Source organism: Nematolebias whitei, chromosome 3 (genome assembly GCF_014905685.2).
Source record: "Nematolebias whitei isolate Nwh7 chromosome 3, NemWhi1, whole genome shotgun sequence".
Classification (NCBI taxonomy): Eukaryota; Metazoa; Chordata; class Actinopteri; order Cyprinodontiformes; family Rivulidae; genus Nematolebias; species Nematolebias whitei.
In genome coordinates, this window is record NC_056500.1 from 40,794,729 (window position 1) to 40,815,417 (window position 20,689).

Consider the following 20,689-nt stretch of genomic DNA (forward strand, 5'->3'; position numbering starts at 1 on the left):
TAATTTGATCATTTTAATAATCTGCATTCTTTTTAATTTACCAGAAACTTCAAAATAAATGCTCACCCTGTACTGAAACCTGTTTCAGGGTTTTACCACCAGCATTACCACCACCACCTGTTAAGGTGCGTGTCGTCAATTTGTGAACTCTGAACTCGCCCACTAGAACCATTACACTGGAGTGTAATGAAAAACCAGCTGTACTGCGCTGAACAGAGTTGAGCCGAGTCAGACTGTGCTGTAGTGGCACTAGTGGAAAAGAGGCATTAGTTGTAGTTATTGCTGCACGGGGAGTTGGGGGTCACACCAGGTACTGAAAGCAAAGGTTCACATACTTTTACCATCACAAATATGTAATATTGGATCATTTTCCTCAATAAATAAATAACCAAGTATAATATTTTTGTTTCATTTGTTTAACTGGGTTCTCTTTATCTACTTTAAGGACTTGTGTGAAAATCTGACAATGTTTTAGGTCATATTTATGCAGAAATAGAGAAAATTATAAATAGTTTGCAAACTTTCAAGCACCACTGTAGCTTTCACTGTTCTGCAGCCTGTGTCTCAGATGTGCTTCATCCAAACAGTTCTGCTGTGTCTCTGTTTTGTTTTGCTTCTGTGGGAGTGCGGGTGTGGTTGTTCTGTTCAGAGGTGACATCCTCTCCAGCCCAAATGCAGCTTTGTTCCGGCTCTCCGTCCCGTCCTGCCTCTCAGGGAAACAGATCATTTCAGATAAATTTTACGCAGTGACACGTTATTCATCTAAGTCTGTGTTTGTCCTTCAAGGTTATCGTTGTAGTAGGAGGGATTGTAAGTATACATGAATTCACACACTTAGATATGGTCTCCGTCCAGTTTTTTTTTTCTTTGTTTTGATTTGTTGTCCTTGTGCCAGTGCAATTGTTAACATTTTATTGTGATGCCCTTGTGGCTAACCCGGCAACTGAAGGATTTATGCTCGTATATTTGTGAGAGCCGTGACTCCTGCTGTCGAGAAATCACGCAGTGAGTCACCCTGTCTGCTGCTGTACTGCACCACCCTGAGATGAAGGGTAGGCTGAAACCGTTTTGCCAGGAGAGGCATTTTCATCAGTTGTGTAGTCAAGAGCACTAAAGCTGGTCCTTTATTTTTTTAATTCACCAAAGCATTTAGTGAATTACAAGACAAATATCTTTTCCAGAATTTCTCAAACTGAAGACATTTCTCTTTATGTATCTTTTTCAATGATGATTGGTTATGGAGCCTCCACTGATGCTTCATGTTTGGTGGTGTTTAGTATCAAGTGAGAGAAAATAAATGTGAAAACACATATCTGAATTAAGGGCAGTGTTATAAATCCATCAGCATTGTATGAGACACTTCTATTACCACATACTGTACTATGGTACTACAAACTAATGATCTTGTGAACCTGTACTTGTTTTTAGCTTTTTAGTTTTATATCACATTAAAGCATTTTTAATGGTAACAATATGTTGTCGGGTGGAAGGATTGATTGTTTTTCTCTAAGACTGTAACGAATGGAGAAGCACTTGATTAAACCTAAATGTCAGCTTGACAGATAAATGACAGAAAATTAAATGTTTAAACCACATTTAGACAATCAAATGTTTGTATTTAATTGCTAAAATTAACATCAATAGTTTATTTTGTGATTACATTTCAGATTTATTCTGACTTAGTCTCTAACTAAAACTATTCCTTTTAAACAGCAGAAGTCAGTTTTTAGTTAACAACTCGCTCTCACTCTTTTTTTTTTTAGCAATGTTAGTGGTCAGAGTTGGGGAATCTAATAAATAAGTTCGTAAACCTTGTGTACACAATTTTGTTCCACCTCATGTACCACATGTGATGCGAATGACAATAAAGAACCTTGAACCTTGAATACTTTTATTTATTTTTGCTTCCTATGAATGGCTATAGTAGAAACGTGGCTGTGTGTCACATCACATTAGGAACCAAAAATTCATCTGATGATCTCCTTAATGATCTGTACAGTCAAAAAATGGAAGTTTTTCACATTTCAACTCTAGGGTTTAGCTTCTTCTTCTTCTTTTAGCTTTTCCCTCTTCATGTCTCCACAACGAGTCATCCTCCTCCATCTCACTCTGTCCTCACTCCAACATACCTCCATGTCCTCTCTAACTGCATCCATACATCTCTTCTTTGTCTTTTTCCTGGCAGCTGCATTTCTAACATCCTTCTACCAATATACCCACTGTCCCTCCTCTGGACATGTCCAAACCTTCTCAGTCTGGACTCTCTAACTTTATCTCCCAGTTGTTCAACCTGTGCTGTACCTCTGATGATCTCATTCCTAATCTTATTCTTTCTTGTCATTCCTAAGGAGAACCTCAACATCTTCGTTTCTGCCACGTCCAGTTCTTTCTCCTGTCTTTTTGTCAATGTCAGCACTGTCTCCAGACCATACAACAGCTGGTCTCACCACTGCCTTGTAAACTTTTCCTTTGACCGTTGCTGCCACTCCACCATGTTATTGTATATTAAACTAAATGAAAAACTTTGTGAGAAAAACTTAAGTTCACTCCTGCTGCTTCCACAGGATTTAATAGGTTCAGTATCAGTCAGGTGCTGCTGATTAAATGTATTTATTACTGATCATCATCAGTGTGACCACCTCTGTAAAAGCAGGAGTTTTATTGGTTTGCTGCTCTGGAGTATACAGGTGTATAATAATACAATGCCAAAGAGGCAAAAGAACAGCAATGAAATAAAAAAAGCATAGCTGTTTGTGTTTATCAATCTGAGAAGGGTTAAAGGTCTAGACCAGGGGTCTGCAACCTTTATGATCAAAAGAGCCATTTCTGCCCCTTTGTTTACTAAATTAAATGTGTCCGGAGTCACAATACCTGCTACAACTGGGATTCTCAACTGGTGGCCATTGAACCACTTTAAGTTTGTTGGAGGGCACTTTTCTGGACAGTAGGGGCTATTTTATAAACCTAAAAATATTAGGGGTGCACCGATAAATCGGCCCCGATTCCCTTAATTTTGGGAAATTGGCCGATACTTGCATGAGAAACCGATTTTACTGATTTTTTTGTTTTAACAACAATTGTCTGAACTTCATTTATATTTCAGAGCACTACCTCATGGCCAGTTAAAACAAGTTTGTATTGTTTCTAGGATATTGTTCAAGGGTATGTTTTTCAATAACATAAGATTGGAAAACTGAAGGTGCATCGTGACCTTATAACACCTGACAGTGTCACTTATAAAACAAAATCAGTATCGGCCAAAGTTGGAATCGGCAGGTCAGACTTTTTAGAAGTCGGTGATCAACCAGAAAACTGCAATTGGTGAACCCCTAAAAAAAAATCTTTTATTGATATTTTTACACTCTACGACAAAATAAGACAAGTTTCAACATTTTTCAGTCAGGTCATCTGGGCATTTTTTTTTTTTTTGTGCTGAAACGTTTCGCCTTCGGTCCGGAAGGCTTCATCAGTCAAGGAAACACACAACAAAACTGATTCTTCCCCCAACAGCTTACTCCAAAGTGGAACAAACCAGTTCTGCTTGTGATAAGATGGTCTCTTTGGTACGCCCCCTCCTCCATTGCCAGCCCTCTTCCTTGTTGATAGTCTTGTCAAACTGGTTGAAAACAACAAAGTCCATGCTCAATAATCCAGGTATAAAATCCAACATTTTTCAGTCAGGTCATCTGGACAGTTTTTTTTTTTGTGCTGAAACGTTTCGCCTTTGGTCCGGAAGGACACGAAACTATGACGTCTTAGTGTATTACCCACAGTAACCATGGAACCAGTGGTGCCAGCTCTCTTCAGGTCATTGACCAGCTCCTCCCGTGTAGTTCTGGGCTGATTCCTCACCTTTCTTAGGATCATTGATGCACCACGAGGTGAGATCTTGCATGGAGCCCTAGTCCGAGGGAGATTGACAGTCATGTTTAGCTTCTTCCATTTTCTAATAGTTGCTTCAACAGTTGATTTTTTTTCACCAAGCTGCTTGGCAATTGCCTCGTAGCCCTTTCCAGCCTTGTGGAGGTCTACAATTTTGTCTCTGGTGTCTTTGGACAACTCTTTGGTCTTAGCCATGTTAGTAGTTGGAGTCTTACTGATTGAAACAGGTGCTTCTAATTTAGAATAATAAGTGGAGTGGAGGTGGACTTTTTAGAGGCGGACTAACAGGTCTTTGAGGGCCAGAACTGATTGACAGGTGTTCAAATACTTATTTGCAGCAGTAACACACAAATAAATTATTTTTAAAAAATCATACATTGTCATTTCCGGATTTCAAAATTTATTTTTTTAGATTATGTCTCTCACAGTGGACATGCACCTAAGATGAAAGTTTTTAGACCCCTCCATGATTTCTACGTGGGAGAAGTTGCAAAGTCGCAGGTTGTTCAAATACTTATTTTCCTCACTATATATATATGGGGAGTGGTGGAGCAGAGGTTAGAGGTAGTGGGCATGTGATCGAAAGTTCACCAGTTCGACTCCCCGTACTGACAACATCAAAATATGAGTGGGAAAGGTGAAGCACCCACACCTGCCTCCACCTTCATTAACCCCACTCTGGGCTGTTGAGCAAGGCCCTTAACCCCCACCATCTGCTCCCACGGGCGCACTAGATAGCAGCTCTCTGCTCCACACAGAGGGCTGTGGTAGCTCAGTGATCTGTAGTTGCATCATAAAAGGCATTTGGCGTAAAACCAATTGCCAAGTCTTTGTGCGAGTTAGTTCACTGTGGCGATCCCTGAAGAAGGGAGCAGCTGAAAGAAGTATATATATATATATATATATATATATATATATATATATATATATATTAGTGTGTATGCCTATTGAAATAAAGTGTGCTCACATGACTGGCATCAATTCTCAGACTTGAGTTTTTCCTCCATTAGCCCAATGTTGACTGTGCTCTCTGTTCCTCACAGTTGGGTCACATGGGAGAAAACTGCTGACTGTCGACTGCGAGGGAGCATACAAACTCTTTGTGTGTCTGTGTGTATGTGTGTAGGCATGTGTGTGCTGTTTGGAAATGTAAAGATGGCAAGCACATGTTGCATGTTAACTTTGATTAAACACTGCAACTTTAGATAAAAGTTGAGCCAACTGCACATGAAATAACAAAAATATGTTCATATTTAGGTTTTAAAAATTATTCGGAACTGTCCACTTTAACAATAAGGAAGTTGAAGTGCTATATGTTGCCATCATTATATGTTTTCATACAATGATGAAATTTGTCCTCTGCATTTAACCCATCACATGTGAGATCCACCCAAGTGGAGCAAGAGGCAGCTATTTAAGCACCAGGGGAGCAGTTAGAGAATGTCTTGCTCAGTGACACCTCAACAAACGGGCATAGGGGAATCAAACCCACAAATTTCAAGTTTCATATCGGCTTCTCTACTACTGCGCCACAGCCACCCTGTTGCACATTTTAATGTTAAAAAGCGATACGCTGATGTCCCCCGTTGCTGACGTATTTGAAAAATTAATGTTTGCAGTTTTTAAGATGAGTATTTTTCTGGACTGGAATTGAATTTGCCGTTCAAGGTGGCTGCATGTTGGAGTATATGTTACTTTCATTCTAGGATATTGCTTGTGAAAACTTGATTTCCTCTTTTTTCTAAATGTAAATTGCTTTTTTTTTTATGATTACTTCTTCTGGTGTCGGGTGCTGTGCAGCTGGAAAGATTTTTACTGAAACCTTTTTACTTTTGGACATTTGTTATGAAGTGTAACCATGACAACCAGGGTTTTTTTTTTACAACCGGGAGCAGCTGATTAACATCTCAAAGCTCAAAAATATCTCAACTACAGCCCCAAATCCCAAATGAGTTGTAAAGGAGACACCGTGGATGCATCTCCGTCTACCTGGCGGAGGTGCTCGAGTGACTGACTGCTAAGCTGGCAGGAAATGTGACTCATGACAACAAGAAGACCAGGTTCATTTCCTGACACCTGCAGCTGGCTGTCTGCAATGATGAGGAGCTCAACAAGCTGCTGAGAGGAGTGGTCATTGCTCAGGGAGGAGTTCTGCCCAACATTCAGGTGGTCCTGCTTCCACAGAGGCCCGCTCTGTCTGGGTGGACAGTTCGGCATCAATAGCCAGTTTCTTCAGATCCGCTGTGGGACTGCTGTGAGAGATCTTTCCTGCCCAAAGCCATCAGCATATAGAACAAGACTTAATGAAACCAGGATGATGAGCTACAACAACATTTAATTTCCCTTTGTGATTAATAAAGTATATTTGAATTGAATTGAATTTAAAGACGCTGCAAGTAAACAAAGTTTTTGGTGCAAAATATTCAAGTAGGTAGGAGTTACACTGTGTATAAAAACTCAAGTTTTATTTATTTATATATATATATATATATATATATATATATATATATACATATATATATGTATATATATATACAGTATATATATATATATATATATATATATATATACTTATATATATATATATGTATATATATATATATATTAGGGCATTAACAGAATACTCGAATAATCAACACATCGATTGCTAGGACATCTATCGAGGTTAAAAATGTAACGTCGAGTATCCGTAGTGACGTCATATTATGTGACCACCGTATGACCGTAGGGGGCGGTGTTGCACTGTTGCAGGTCACAGAGTAAGGTGTAACACCGGGTCCAATCCACCGAACCAGAACCAGCTTCCTCTGACCTTGTTTCACAAACAAAATGCAAAAAATATTCATCTCTAAACCTATAAAAAAAATCTATAAACATATTAATCTCTAAAACTAATCTTAATGCGCACCACAGCTGGCGGTGGTGCGGGGTGGTCGACCCCCCCCCCCCCACACACACACACACACACACTGTTTTAAGTTTCGTTTTTGACGTGTTAGTTTTTCCTGTGACTTATTTGCAGTATGATAAATGTAGGAGCATAATATACGCTCCCAATGTTTTGTTGGTCTTTTTTTTTGTAAATAATTACCATTTTTTGCAGTTTTATTTATTTATTTATTTTTGTATCTTGAGATCGATGACGTCATCAAATACTCGAGTTCAACTCGGGTTTTATTATGTTAATGTCGAGTTTAAAAATTATATACTCGTTCAACCCCTAATATATATATATATATATATATATATATATATATATATATATACTGCAACTGCAGTACAGCTACATACTACATACATCACTGTCACACAAAGAAGTAAAAGTGTGAAATGTTCTACCTCATAAATAATTGTCAGTGAGGAAGTCAGATTGATTAATTGGCCTGAACACTGCAGGATCTTGGGATGCTTATATAAATGGGTGACCACTTGCCTCTGCTTTATGTGTAACTGTCTAGCTTGTCTGTGTCCTGTAGGTTCGTATGAGGTTTGAACTGAAGTCTCCAGTGAAAACCATCGAAGACTTCATCAAGCGCTTCACCCCCAGCCGCCTGACCTCAGGCTCTAATAGCAGCAGTTCCTCCAGTCTGAACCGCTCCTCCAACAAGGGATGCTCCAGCCTTCTCTCCTCACCCTCAGCAGAGAGCACACTCACCAAGCTGAATGAGGAGCAGCTTTCTGGATGTTTGGAGCACACATTCAACCTTGCCCCACCCTCCTATGAGGGTAAGGCCTCCTGCAATATGGAGGATGGAGAACTGCGCTATGAAGCAGAGTCGCCTGATGAAGCTGCGTTGGTCTACGCTGCCAGGGCCTACAAGTGTTCCCTTGTTGAGCGGCTTCCTGACCAGGTGACGGTGGACCTGCCTCACCTGGGAAAGCTGAGTTTTGAGCTACTGCACACATTGGGCTTTGACTCTACCAGAAAACGTATGTCTGTGGTGGTTCGACACCCGCTCACTGATCAAATCACTGTATATACCAAAGGAGCAGACTCCGTCATCATGGACCTCATCAAACCTCCTGATTCAGGTAGTGAAATCCTCATTTTTGTCACCTGACAGTTTTTGAAGATGACTAGTTTTCATTACAGCTCAAGTTGCTGCAGAACATTAGTCTACAGTATGTTAAATGTGCAAACACTATTTATTGATTAGCAAACCACGTTCAGCTAATTGTACTATCGTTCTGTTACAAAGAAATACTTTCTTGACTTTTTTTTTAAACTGTACCTCTGTGTTGCATTTTCCCAACTTTACTTGTCAATTCCTTTTCCCCTGAGCACCAGAGAGCTTTAATTGTTTATATGTTATTCATGCATTATGGGCTCACGTGAAAAAACTGGACTAGCCATCCTGCACCAGTGCAGTGAGGGAGGAGGGTGCCACATGAACAGGTACAATCTAAGTGGGGGAGGAGAGGGCGAGCTAAGGAAAGTACTTTTGTTTTTAATAGTAGTAGTATTTAATATGATTTGCAATGCTGTTAAATTAGTGTGGGGTTTTCAAATTAGGATAATTACCTATTCATCCATCCATGGATCCACTCCACTGGAGTGGCTCGAACACAATGACATCACCACCTACTTTGTTTGCATTAACGATTCTGCCCACAGAACAGGGAACAGTAGGGGTATAGGGACCGAGATGGGGTAGAGGTAGGGCAGCCGACTTGGGACCAGAAAGTCTTGGTTTGACTCCCAGCCATTCCCACATGTTGTGGTGTCTCTGAGCAAGATACCCAACCACTAATTGCTCCCCGGGTGCTCAATAGCTGCCCGCTGCTCCACCTGGGTGTATCCCAGGTGCGATGGGTTAAATGCAGAGAACTAATTTCACCACTGTAAAGAAACATACAATGATGTCAAGTCAACACATATACAAGTCACAGTGGCAAATCATCTACACCTGAGAAGAACCAATAATATGAAATCTGAGTGGAGTCAAACTTATCAATGTCATAGCGGCTTTAGTGAACCCTTAGCCTGTCAGATGACGTTCATTGAGACTCAGTGAAAGATGGCACTGGGTGATGTATAGGCCTTGATGATCTGGGTCTTGATGGAAGGCACAGGTGTCATCAATTTGTGTGCTGCTTGTTACAAAGAACAATCTTCACTTACTGTTTTGACTATTAATTAGATGTTACAGCAACTGCCTGATAACACTATATTTTGATAAATAAATGGCTAAAATAAGAAAAGTATGCAGAAGTTAAATTGCAAGACACCAAAGTTCATTTTCACTAATCCAGGTATAAAATCCAACAATGTTCAGTCGGGTCATCTGGACGGTTTCTTTTTTTTTTTCTTGAGATGTTTCGTCCTTCATCCAAAGGACTTCTTCAATCTGAGGAGCTACTTTTGAACCACTTTGGCATGACTGTCTCAGAGGAGTTGATGGGGGAGAGGGTGGGCTCCAGAGGCCATCTTGGCATCAGCAAACAGTTTTTTTCCCCTGTGGAGTATGCTGTTTGTGGGCATCAGTTTTGTTTGGTGGCTCCTCAGATTGAAGAAGTTCTTTGGATGAAGGATGAAACGTCTCAGCAAAAAAAAGAAACCATCCAGATGACCTGACTGAACATTGTTGGATTGCAAGAAAAATGTATAAGATAAAGAAATTGTTGATAGCAGCCTATCAACCATTACGATTGGTCTGTTGCTTTTAAGACAATAGTATGTGTCAAAATATATATTTTTATATTAGTATTTCTTTTAAAAAAGTCAGTTAAGACTGAAACCTAAACCAGGGATCCCATTCTGTGTGGTCTTCTGTAATATGACCCTTCCTGTTGGTGCAAAGAGCTGAGGTAGCACCAAGTACATTTGTCTTTAGCAGACATTATGGGGGAGGGAGCTCTAAATGAAAAGACTATTATAGCATATATTACTTTAATCACTGGAATGCTTCAAAATATATTATTTCAATATATTCTTACTATGATGGGTATTTTTTATATGACATGGTGTTTAGTATTTACGTCATATTTTGATAGGACAAATCAACTTGTGCAGCAAATGTTTCTTGGCCTCCATCCAGTAAGAGCATGTGGTGTATGGTGCATGTGGTATATGAGGTGGATAATTCATTTATTCACAAGCCTGCTCAGAGGTTCCCTGCTGTTCATTAGAAGCAGGAAGTTCATCACAGAAATATGAGTCTCCTGATAGGTAATCCTACGCTGAACAAAGACTTTGCTGCCATGCATCAGTGAAGACGAACACTCCCATCTTGATCCGACATGTTTTCCAGCTGTCATCACCCACCTGCTCTGAGATTATGCTGGGATCACAAAACCTTTTATGAAATTCATCTTCCGTTACGAGGACAGTGCAACCTTTTGCATTAAGGGGATGCTGAGTGTTCATTGTTTTGAGTGCGGTTGGGTTTTTCACAAAACTCCAGAGCTCATTAGAGGAGAGACTCGAGGTGGCTCTTGATCATCTCCTACACCTTGTATCTAAGATTAGCAGGTTTATTGACCAGTAGCTGCATGCAAACAACTTTTGCTTTACCATTTGATAAAAAGAACCAGTTGGTGAAGACCTAGTTGGGCCTCTTCTCCACAGATTAACATAATGGCACCTTTCAAGCAGGGGAGATGCTCATGGGAGACGACTGTGATCTCTTGGTGCTTAGAGGTCAGTGTGACGTGATGCACCTTTAGTCCTCGCTCCTCCCGCAGACTTTCATTTATTAGCAGTTTAGATTATTATTTTTTTTGTTTGGATTGCCTGTTTATTCATTTGTATGAAGGAATGTTTCAAAAAATACTTTACCGCTGTGTTTTGATCATGTTGAAAACTAAAGTGGACATAATGTCCACACTCCCCTGTTAAAATGACAGTTATTAGCGATGTATAAGATGAGATCAGGATAAAATATTTTAAAATAATTTCCCACCTTTAATTGTCTTTTTTTTTTTTTTGTATTATTTTTTACAATTTGTCTGAAACCAATTTGCTTTGAAGAACATTTGTTTAAATGAGCACACCCTTTTTTATTTTAAGCATCTCTTGATTTAATTATCGAGTTGTCATTTGGGTACACACCTGCCTTCTATTAGTTGTTTTGATCAATTTGAAATATGATTTAGCTGTCCTGTAAGGATTTTCCTGACATTTACTCAGTTGTATCTAAACCTCACAGAGAGCTTACAAGGCATCAAAAGAATCTTACTGCTGTAAGATGTCAACATTAACTATCTCATGAACACAGCGAAGACATTCATCTAGAAGTTTAGAAAATATTGAACAGCAGAGACTTTACCAAGATTTGGATGTCCCTTCAAGATTGATGAAAGATGAGATGGAAACTGATCTGACAGGCTGCTGAAAGACCTACAGCAACACTTGAATGAACTGCAAGAAGTTCTGACAGCGCTGTACATGTCCTTCATGTGACAACAATCTCCTGTGTTCTCCATGTGTCTGAGCTTTAAGGTACGGCTGAAGATGGAAGAATTATGGAAAAAATGTCTTCCAAAAATCCAAGCTAAATCCATCCATCATCTTCACCTGCTTCTTCCTTTTCACAAAGAAGTGATCCTGGTCACGGAGGGTCACTGGTGCCCATATCCAGCCATCACTGTATGAGAGGCGGGGGACACCCTGGACAGGTCTCCAGTCCATCACAGGGACACATGGAAACAAACGAGACAAACAACCATTCACTCTCTCACTCACACCTAGAGACTATTTAGAGTTACCAATCAGTTTAACATGCATGTTTTGGGTCTGTGGGAGGAAACCAGAGTACCTGGAGAAAACTCATGCATGCACGGAGAGAACATGCAAACTCAACCCAGAAAGGCCCCTGACCGGGATTTGATCTGGTGACCTAGCTGAGAGGCAGCAGCTCTACCAACTGAGCCACCGTGCTGTCCCCAAGCTAAATTTAAAAACAAATAAAAAAGTCTCCCAAAATCTTGTGGGATAATGTGTTCTGACCCGATTAGTCCAAAGTTGAGCTTTTCGGTCACAATTCCAAATGTTTGGATCCAGAATAACTCCAAAGACTACGCAGAGTTAAACGTGGTGGCGGCGGCATCGTACTGTGGGCTTGCTTTTCTTCAGCTGTGACTGAGTGGATGTAATTACGACCAGTTCCAAATATCAGTCTATTTTAGGGACAAGAAGTCAGCTTCAAATCTGAAAATGAAGAACTTATTTTTCATCATGACAATAATCTAAATCAACAAAAGAATTACGTCACTAGAAGAGAAAGTTTTGAAATGGCCGAGCCAGAGTCCAGACCTCAAACTGTGAAGGGTGACCAGCAGACAGCTGTGCACAAAATGTGCCCTTGCAGTCTTGACAAGATTTGTACACTTTTTCAGAGTCAGAGTTAGAGATTCTTTATTGTCATTCACACCTCATGTGGTACATGTGGTAGAACGAAATTATGTACACGGGGTCCCAGTTACATCCAACAATAAAATGTAAAAGAAAAACAGTAATAACATCTAAGATATGAACTAAGAAAAACATCAACTAAATATACACTAAGCACCAAAAGCATAAAAACATTACGTCGAACCTCAGCACGAACATGAACATGAGTTTGTGTGAGCAGATGAGCACGCATGAACACAGCAGCATGAAACAGATCAGCAGCAACATGATGTGATTCTTCACAGTGATTATTCTGGTTAGAGATTCATGAGTCAAACAGCCTCAGGGTAGAAGCTGTTCCTCAGTCTAGTGGTTCTACACTTAATGCTCCTCAACCTCCTTCCTGAGGGGAGTGGGGCAAAAAGTGTGTGTGCTGGGTGAGTGGGGTCCTTCATGATGCAGGCGGCCCTCTTCCTGCATCTGGAGGTGTAGATGTCTGTGATGATGGGGAGGCTGACTACAACAGTCTTCTGTGCAGCCTTCACCACTCTCTGCAAAGCTTTTCTTTCTGCAGCTGTGCAGTCTCCATGCCACACGTTGATGTTGGAGCACAGGATGTTCTCCACTGCACACCTGTAGAAGGAGGTGAGGACTGCGCTTCCCAGACCAGCTCGTCTCAGCCGCCTGAGGAAGTAGAGTCTCTGATGAGCTTTCTTTTTTTTTTTTATACCCATTGGAGCTTCTTATGATGGTTCAGCACCACTTTTTTCTTCTCTTGTCACCTAAATGGATCAATTCATCCAGCAGAGAAGAAAGTCCAGTGTTTTAAATTCTTTGGTTATTTGTTTTTTTTAGGAAAAGGAATTGCTGTGGCGATGCCAGTGTTTCTGTGCCTGCCGAGCTGTGCTGTTATTAGCCAAATTACATGGCTGGCAACCAAGAATTCTGGCTCGTGCTTCTATGTCATGAGACCCATAAAACCAATCTGTTTGTGACTGCCCCCCCCCCCCCCCCCCAATCAGAGAGATGGCCACGATGCTGCAGCAGTCTTTTCAGTCACACTGTATTAACATCAGGAATAAATGAGTTTGGTCTGATCATTGAAATAGACTTTTTATATTTGTAGCATGAGGTGGAGAATCTTTTTCTACCAGCACGATGGAGCTTGATAATGTGTGGAAATATATTTAGATGCAATGGGATCTGTGTGAGGACAGACTGTTTTCATGCCTCTGGTGAAGCTTTGGGCTATTTGGTGCTAAAGTGGTAAATCTCTCATGCAAATTCCCCAACAAGAATACTTCATCTTCATCCCTCTGTCTTAATTGGTGTGTTCTTAGGCAACTCCAAAGGGAAACGTCAGAAAAAGATCGTCTGCAGGACCCAGAACTACTTGAACCTGTATGCTGCAGATGGCCTTCGCACACTTTGCATTGCAAGGAAGGTAAGCAGGCGGACATCAGGAAACTTCTGAACAAGCGGCTTCTCATTAAACGACTTCAGAGTCCAATGGAGAGCGTGCACCTCAGTTTTTATTTTTCTCACTATTATTTTTGGCAGGCTGCAATTGTAGCCCAGTATAGATGATCACATGGAGCAGCTTGTCCAAAAGTAACATTCTTTGTGACTCAGCTGCAATCTGCGCCTCTCTCCCAGGCTGTTAATTTATGCTCTCGCAGGCTAGGCTTGTTATATTCCTGCTTGTGCACAGATCGTCACCAAAGCCAAGTGATGAAACACCTTGTCAGGGTCTCACATTCTGTCGTCTTCCTCTTCTATGGAGGAAGAGGCTGCGCCCCCTCAGCACTCAGAGAAAAAAAGCATTAATTGTGCGCGTGCAAACTTGTGTTTACGTGTCAGATTTTAAGCAAGGAGGAATACGCCTGCTGGCTGCAGCGTCACTTACAGGCTGAGACGGCCATTCAGGGCAGAGAGGAGCTGCTGTACGAGTCAGCTTTAAGACTGGAGACAAACCTCCATCTTTTGGGTAATTACTGGAGTTATTAATTGGTGATTAAAATATTTTACATTACTTTAATTATACTCTTAGATATTTATAATACCCTATTTTGTATTTAAAAGAGTACATAAATCTGTGCACTGACCTACAGGAGCAACTGGTATTGAGGATCGGTTGCAGGATGGCGTCCCAGAAACGATAGCTTCACTCCGGAAGGCCGGCTTGCAGATATGGGTGCTGACCGGAGACAAACAGGAAACAGCCGTCAACATTGCGTACGCCTGCAAACTGCTGGACCCTGAGGAGGAGATCCTGACGCTGAATGCTGACTCTCAGGTAAGCAGCAGTGCCCAGAATCTTCTCATCCCCATCCAGCCAAGTCCCCCATAGCCAAATGGTAAAACCGTTTAAATGGCACCTTCATTGTGTACAAAAATAAAAATCTAATGTTGCATGGGTTATCTGGAAAAAACTAAGAATTAACAACAGGAATGTACTAAACAATAAAAATAATGTAAATATTAATTTCAGCAGACACCATCTCCAAAATGTTCTGAACCCGAGTGGTCTAAGCAGTTCTTGTCACTGTTTGCTGATGCTGACCCCCCCACCCCCTTCACTTTGCACCTTTGTCTGAACCAGGAGGCGTGTGCGCTGCTGCTGGAAGAGAGTTTACATTACATCCAGGCAAAATTCCTCTGCAGCTCCGAAGTCCAGTCCACCAAAGCCTTCCACTCTAACTTTCCTCCTTTTGAGATTTATCCCTCCTCCTCTGCGTCGTCCTCACCCCCCCACACCGCTCCCTTTTTGGTGCACCGGCTGGGCCTGGTGATTGATGGGCGCACCTTGGCCTATGCCCTGGACAAGAGTTTGGAGGATAAGTTTCTGGCTGTCGCTCGGAGCTGCCGCTCGGTCCTGTGCTGCCGTTCCACGCCGCTGCAGAAGAGCATGGTGGTCAAACTGGTGCGGAACAAGCTGAAGGTCATGACCCTGGCCATAGGTAAGCACTAGGAAACGCTACAAAACACATTTAGACTTCAAACCAGTTTTGTTTTTTAAAAGAGGTTTACAGTTGACTAATAAAAAAACAGATCTAACCAAATTTAAAGTGTTTATCTGGCTTTTTTAAGTTAATGGTAAAATAAATGGACTGTACGGATGAGCTAATGTCTTGGTTAAGCAGACACACCTCAAAAAAAGATTTTCCAGCTTAAAACAATTCTGATCGTTAACATTACATAGCGCTCCATGTCAGCGCTATTATTTAAACCTTTACACCCATCATCAGTTTAACATTACCTGGTCATTTCTGCAGAAATGTTATGAAACTCGTGCCTGAACTGATCCCAGTCTGCACCAGAAGTGGTGCAGTGACCCTGCTGCTGCCCCCGTCAAACCTTTACTGCACTGATGTTAGGAGCGAGAGCAAACAATCAAACAAACAACACATTAGTGACAAGCAGTTGCCACTCTTATCTAAAAGAAGACACTCTTATTTCTCTCTTTTTACAAAGTAAAAATAAAAAAAAAACCACAATCTTGCGCAATTGGAAAATTTTGCATTACCTCTTACTGCTCTGTACATGTATTATAAATTACTCACTACTACATCAGATTTTAGATCAATATATATATTTTTTTGTTTGGGGTTGATTAGCTCTGGCAGCCATATTGAATTTGGTTGACCCCAAAGGAAAATACAATACCCAATCTGAAAAAGTTAAAACATGCTAATCTAATGATTTTCAAATCTCCTAAATGCACATTATGTTCTTAATGAAACATAGTAAACGTTAAATGTTTGAACTAAGTAACTGTACCAATTTTGGTTAAAAAAAAAAAAAGTAATTTTGAATTTTAGGGCATCAGCACATCTCAAAAAGAGGGGCTGTGAGCGTAGTTACCACTGTGAAGCTTTTCTTTTTCTTTAAACAACAGTTTGTAAATGTCTAGAAACTGAGAAGACCAGTGGCTGGAGTTTTTAGTGGGGAATGTTGTCCCATTCTTGTCTGATGCAGGATTCTAGCTGTTGAACAGACCCAGGTCTTCTGTTTCCATACTGTTGTAATGGATGCATTGTCTTGCTGAAATATGCAAGACCTTTAACATGATGTCATCTGGATAGAACCACATGTTCTAAAACTTGTATATATACTTTTATGCTGCTTTTGATGGTGCTGTTCCAGATGTGTAAGCTACCCATGCTATAGGGGCACTGATGCACCCCAATACCATCAGCGAGGCAGGCTTATGAACTGTGTGCCAAATAACAGGCCGGATGGTCCCTCTCCTTTTTTAGGGTGCGTGTGGCTTTTGTGGTTTCCATAAAGAATGTGAAATTTTGACTTTTCTGTTGACAGAATAGTTTTACATTTTGATTTAGCCAATTTTATATGAGCTTTGGTCCAGTGAAAACAGCAAATTTCCTGGATGGCATTCTCATATGGCTTCTTGCATGATGGAACTTTAAACAGGATTTGTGGATGACAGTGGACTGTGTTTACTGACATTAATTTGTGAAAGTGTTCCTGAGCCCATGCAGCGACCTCCATAATGTTTTCAAACCTGTTTTTAATGCAGAGTCACCCAAGGGCCCAAATTTCATGCTTATCCAATACAGTAGTCCCTCGTTTATCGCGGGGGATCCGTACCCTGAAGCCCCGCGATAAGTGAAAAACCGCAAAGTAGGAATAGTAGTACAAGTAGTAAATAAGTAGTAGTTTATTTTATACACAATGTTTTAAACACTTCCCACACTCTTGCAATATTCCAAACAATGTTTCTAAACGCTCTAAAAGAGCACAGCATGTCATGATCTCGGCTCTCTGCCGCAACTGCTCTCTGCACTCTCCGCTCTGCACGAAGATCAACAAAGGAGGGGGAGCTGCAGGAAGAAGTTTCTCCTACAGTGTGGCCTGCACACAGGTGCAGAAGGTGCAAAAATAATTTAAAATCATTTTAAAATAAAAATTCCATGTCGATCCTGTAACTCATCCATCAATCAGCCAGTTGTGTGTCTTGTCCAGTCTTATTTTGAAAAACCGTGATAGAGCGAGTTCATGATAAACAAACTGTGAAGTAGCGAGGGACTACTGTATTGACTTTCAGTCTCGTCCTGTACACAGAAGTTTCTTCAGATTCCTGAAAACTTTTGTTATGATGATGAACCGTAGATAATCACTTCACTTCCGGCGAGCTGATGGACGGCAGCTCCCTCCGGCTTCTCTGCAGTCTTTTATCATCAAACTGACCCGTTTTTTTTAGAACCGGACTAAAGTTGGTCCCCCTTCCAACCGAATTCGGTGTTCAGTGACTCAGAGAGCTGGACGGGACCGTCCAAAAATATATTTTGGTCCAGGACCAGTCGCTCCCACCCCACCGGTCACTCCGAGCACACCCTGCTGGCCAGGTGACCCCTCAAGCTGGGAGTCGTCGCACGAAGGTCCGGTGGTTTTTCTCTCTCTCTTTGGACCCAACAAAAACAAACTTCTCAACAAACTTCTCATCTGGACCTTTGTGGTTCTACCTGGTTCCGACAAGGATCGCCGGGTGGTATTTCGCTGGTTTTCTGCTGGACTGGCCCTCGTGGTGTCTTCATTGGTGTGGGGGAAGTGTACCTGTGTCCCACGAACTGGACCAGAACCGAACCGAGTTGACTGTGGGGGACTTCGTCTTCAACAGAGCCGGTCTCAGCTTCAGTGAGCAGCCCGTTACTTTTAAACAAAGGACTGTCCACCTCCGTGGAATCGCTGTTTTCGCCTGGAGGAGACGCTATGATGCTTTGAAGCGCCGCCGGAACCGGACTGGAGCAGAACCGGGCCAGGGACAACTTCAGTCTCTTCGTCTTTCGAGCTGTGGAGCGCCGGAGCCGGACTGGAGCAGAACCGGACCGGACCAGTGACAACTTCAGCCTCTCCGGTCAGTCTTGTTTTTCACTGGGGGTGCCTCTCGTGCTGTCAGGTGCGGAGGTGACGTGCAGAGAAGCGGAGGAGCAGAGTGGAGGAGCAGAGTGGAGGAGCAGCGCTGCGTGGTGCTCGAGAAAAGTTCGGAGTTTGCATCAGAGTTGCTGCAGGCCTCCATCCATACTCACCTGGATATTAATTATTTTTATTCCGGATCACGCTGTTGTCCCCCTGTTGACCTGAAACAAGCTAGGATCATGCCTTTCATTTCAGGAGGACTTTCTGGCAGCTCGCTCTGTTATTTGCTGCAAATTATATGTTATTGTTTCTGCCTGTTGGTTCTGGACCCAGCTTCTGTTTCTCATGGGAGCATCCATCCATCTTGCAAGGGGGCCGGAGCCCCCCTCAACCCAACCCAAACTGCAGTTGGGCCATCTCGTCGGGTTTGTTTGCCCATTTGATTTGTGACGTTTTATGGTCTGAGACTTCTGCACCATTCATATTATTTGTCATTATTTTCAGATCTCACACTATCTGGAGTCACTGAATCTTGTTAATACACCTGGATTTGCCAGGTGTATTAATTTGATTTCACTGCAACTTTCTGTTTTTGGGTTCTGAATGATCGCGTCTTAATTAATGTTTCTCATGGTTCAATTACGGGGGCTAATTGTCACACTGTTAATTCCTGTAATTACACATCAGTCACGAAAAACTCAAGAAAATGTCTAATAATGTTGTTACTGCTGTCAGGTATTCAGCCCAACCCTTTACCCCCCACTAATTATATGACACCAAAGGACTTTAAAAACGTGTCTGTGATAAATTCAAGGAATGTTGCCTGTCTCTCAATCTTACCCAACTGATCAACTCTCCGACTAGACCAAACAAAAACCGTCCTGAAAAGTCCTCCATCTTAGACCTTTTTCTAACTAATATGCTTCACAAATTCTCTGGTACAGGTGTATTCGCTAACATTTTGAGTGATCATTGTGTGACAGCGACTCTGAGAGATATTAAACTTCTACCTTCTAAGCCTAGATTAATTTAAAAAAAGGGATCTGAAATGTTTTTGTGAACAGTCATTCCTCTGGGATCTGTCTTACTTTGACTGGCATCGTATTCTTTTAACTGATGACGTGAACTCCGCTTGGAACTATTTTTATAATAGTTTCATTTATTTTGTAAACAAACATGCTCCTTTTCATCAGTTCATAATAAAGGGACGAGACAGTCCCTGGTTTACTCCAGAGCTAGCTTGACCTCCTGCACAGGAGAGATCAACTTTGGGCCACAGCGAGAAAATCTGACTCAGACACTGATTGGTTGAGTTTTCGACAGATGAGGAATAAATGCACAACTGCTATCAAAGCTGCAAAACACAACTATTTCTTATCTCAGAACTCCAAAAATCTAAATGACCCTAACAGATTCTAGTAAACCATCAAATCTCTTTCAGGCACCCCCCAATCATCTGACCTCCCATCACAACTTCTCATTAACTCTGTTCCTGTGTCAAATAAGCACGAGATCCTGAACTGTTTCAACAAACATTTTGTTGCTTCTAGTTCTTTATTTGACACAGTTACTAATGGAATATCAGCCACTTCACTTAATAACCAAACTTCTACTAATCAAATCCCTCCTACAAGTCAATCCTCAGTTAAACACAGCTTCTCTTTTTCTCCGTTCTCAGTCAGTGAGGTTAATAATGTAGATGAACAGATGCTCAGATATATTCATCATTTAACACGGATTCCTCATTTTTCTGGACTGAATAAAACGTGCATTGAATTTAAGGAAATGCAAACGTGAGACGTCATTTATATTTGACCCATCAAAATGAATGCGGTCATTTATTTACAGAATCAAAATTTAACATCAAACATTTACATTAATTTGGCAAATTATGAAAATAACAACATAAGCAATCAATCAGGAAAAATCATACGGCCATGATTTTTCCGTTGCTTCACCACAGACATTTATGAAAACTGTACAATTATGATCTTTTACCCACATGAATGTGGGTGAGCATTTTACACAGACATTTCTAAAATATCTGGAAGAATTTCTACTTGATAGAAAAGTTTAAAGATGGAAAGAAGTTTAGAGGGAGTAAGATGGTGTGTGAGGGGTGAAATGTGTTCACCAGAATCGACACTCTCCGGCTTTCTTCAGCTTTTCCTTACAGTACACTTAGGTGATGAAATCGGCTCCTTTACCTGGAGATGTCTCAGGTGAGATTCCGTTTAACGCACCCTTTCAGCGTCTCAGTAGGATGCTGTTACTCGTCCGAAGTAATGGCGAGGCTCTGTTCGACACATATTCACCTCAGTGGAAAATGTTATAATCCCATGGAACTCGGAAGAGCTCTGTTGTCAGGATCATCCCGTCTCTCACAGAACTGGTTGGACTGTGTATCCAGCAGAACTCCAACAGCACATCATCAGAACTTCAACAGAACCAAGACCGAGTAGACCAGGAAGTACTGACATTTTAAAGAGCTCTTTCCCGGTTCATTTTTGGGATTTGTTCATTGGTCAGAAACGACCAGACGGGGTGTGTTTTGTGACGTAAGAGGTTAGAGACAGCGAGAATTGTTATGAAACA

The 20,689-nt window shown here is 41.3% G+C and overlaps 1 protein-coding gene across 1 annotated transcript in view; it reads left to right on the plus strand.

The window, feature by feature from the left end:
- Window positions 1-20,689, plus strand: part of atp10a (ATPase phospholipid transporting 10A) — a gene marked incomplete at its 5' end in the record, with an annotated part of 51,900 nt that overhangs the window by 15,523 nt on the left and 15,688 nt on the right. Inside the window, 5 exon segments of the mRNA XM_037674342.1 lie at window positions 7,359-7,914; window positions 13,555-13,658; window positions 14,075-14,201; window positions 14,326-14,510; window positions 14,817-15,174. Coding sequence (XP_037530270.1) covers window positions 7,359-7,914; window positions 13,555-13,658; window positions 14,075-14,201; window positions 14,326-14,510; window positions 14,817-15,174 — 1,330 coding nt within the window.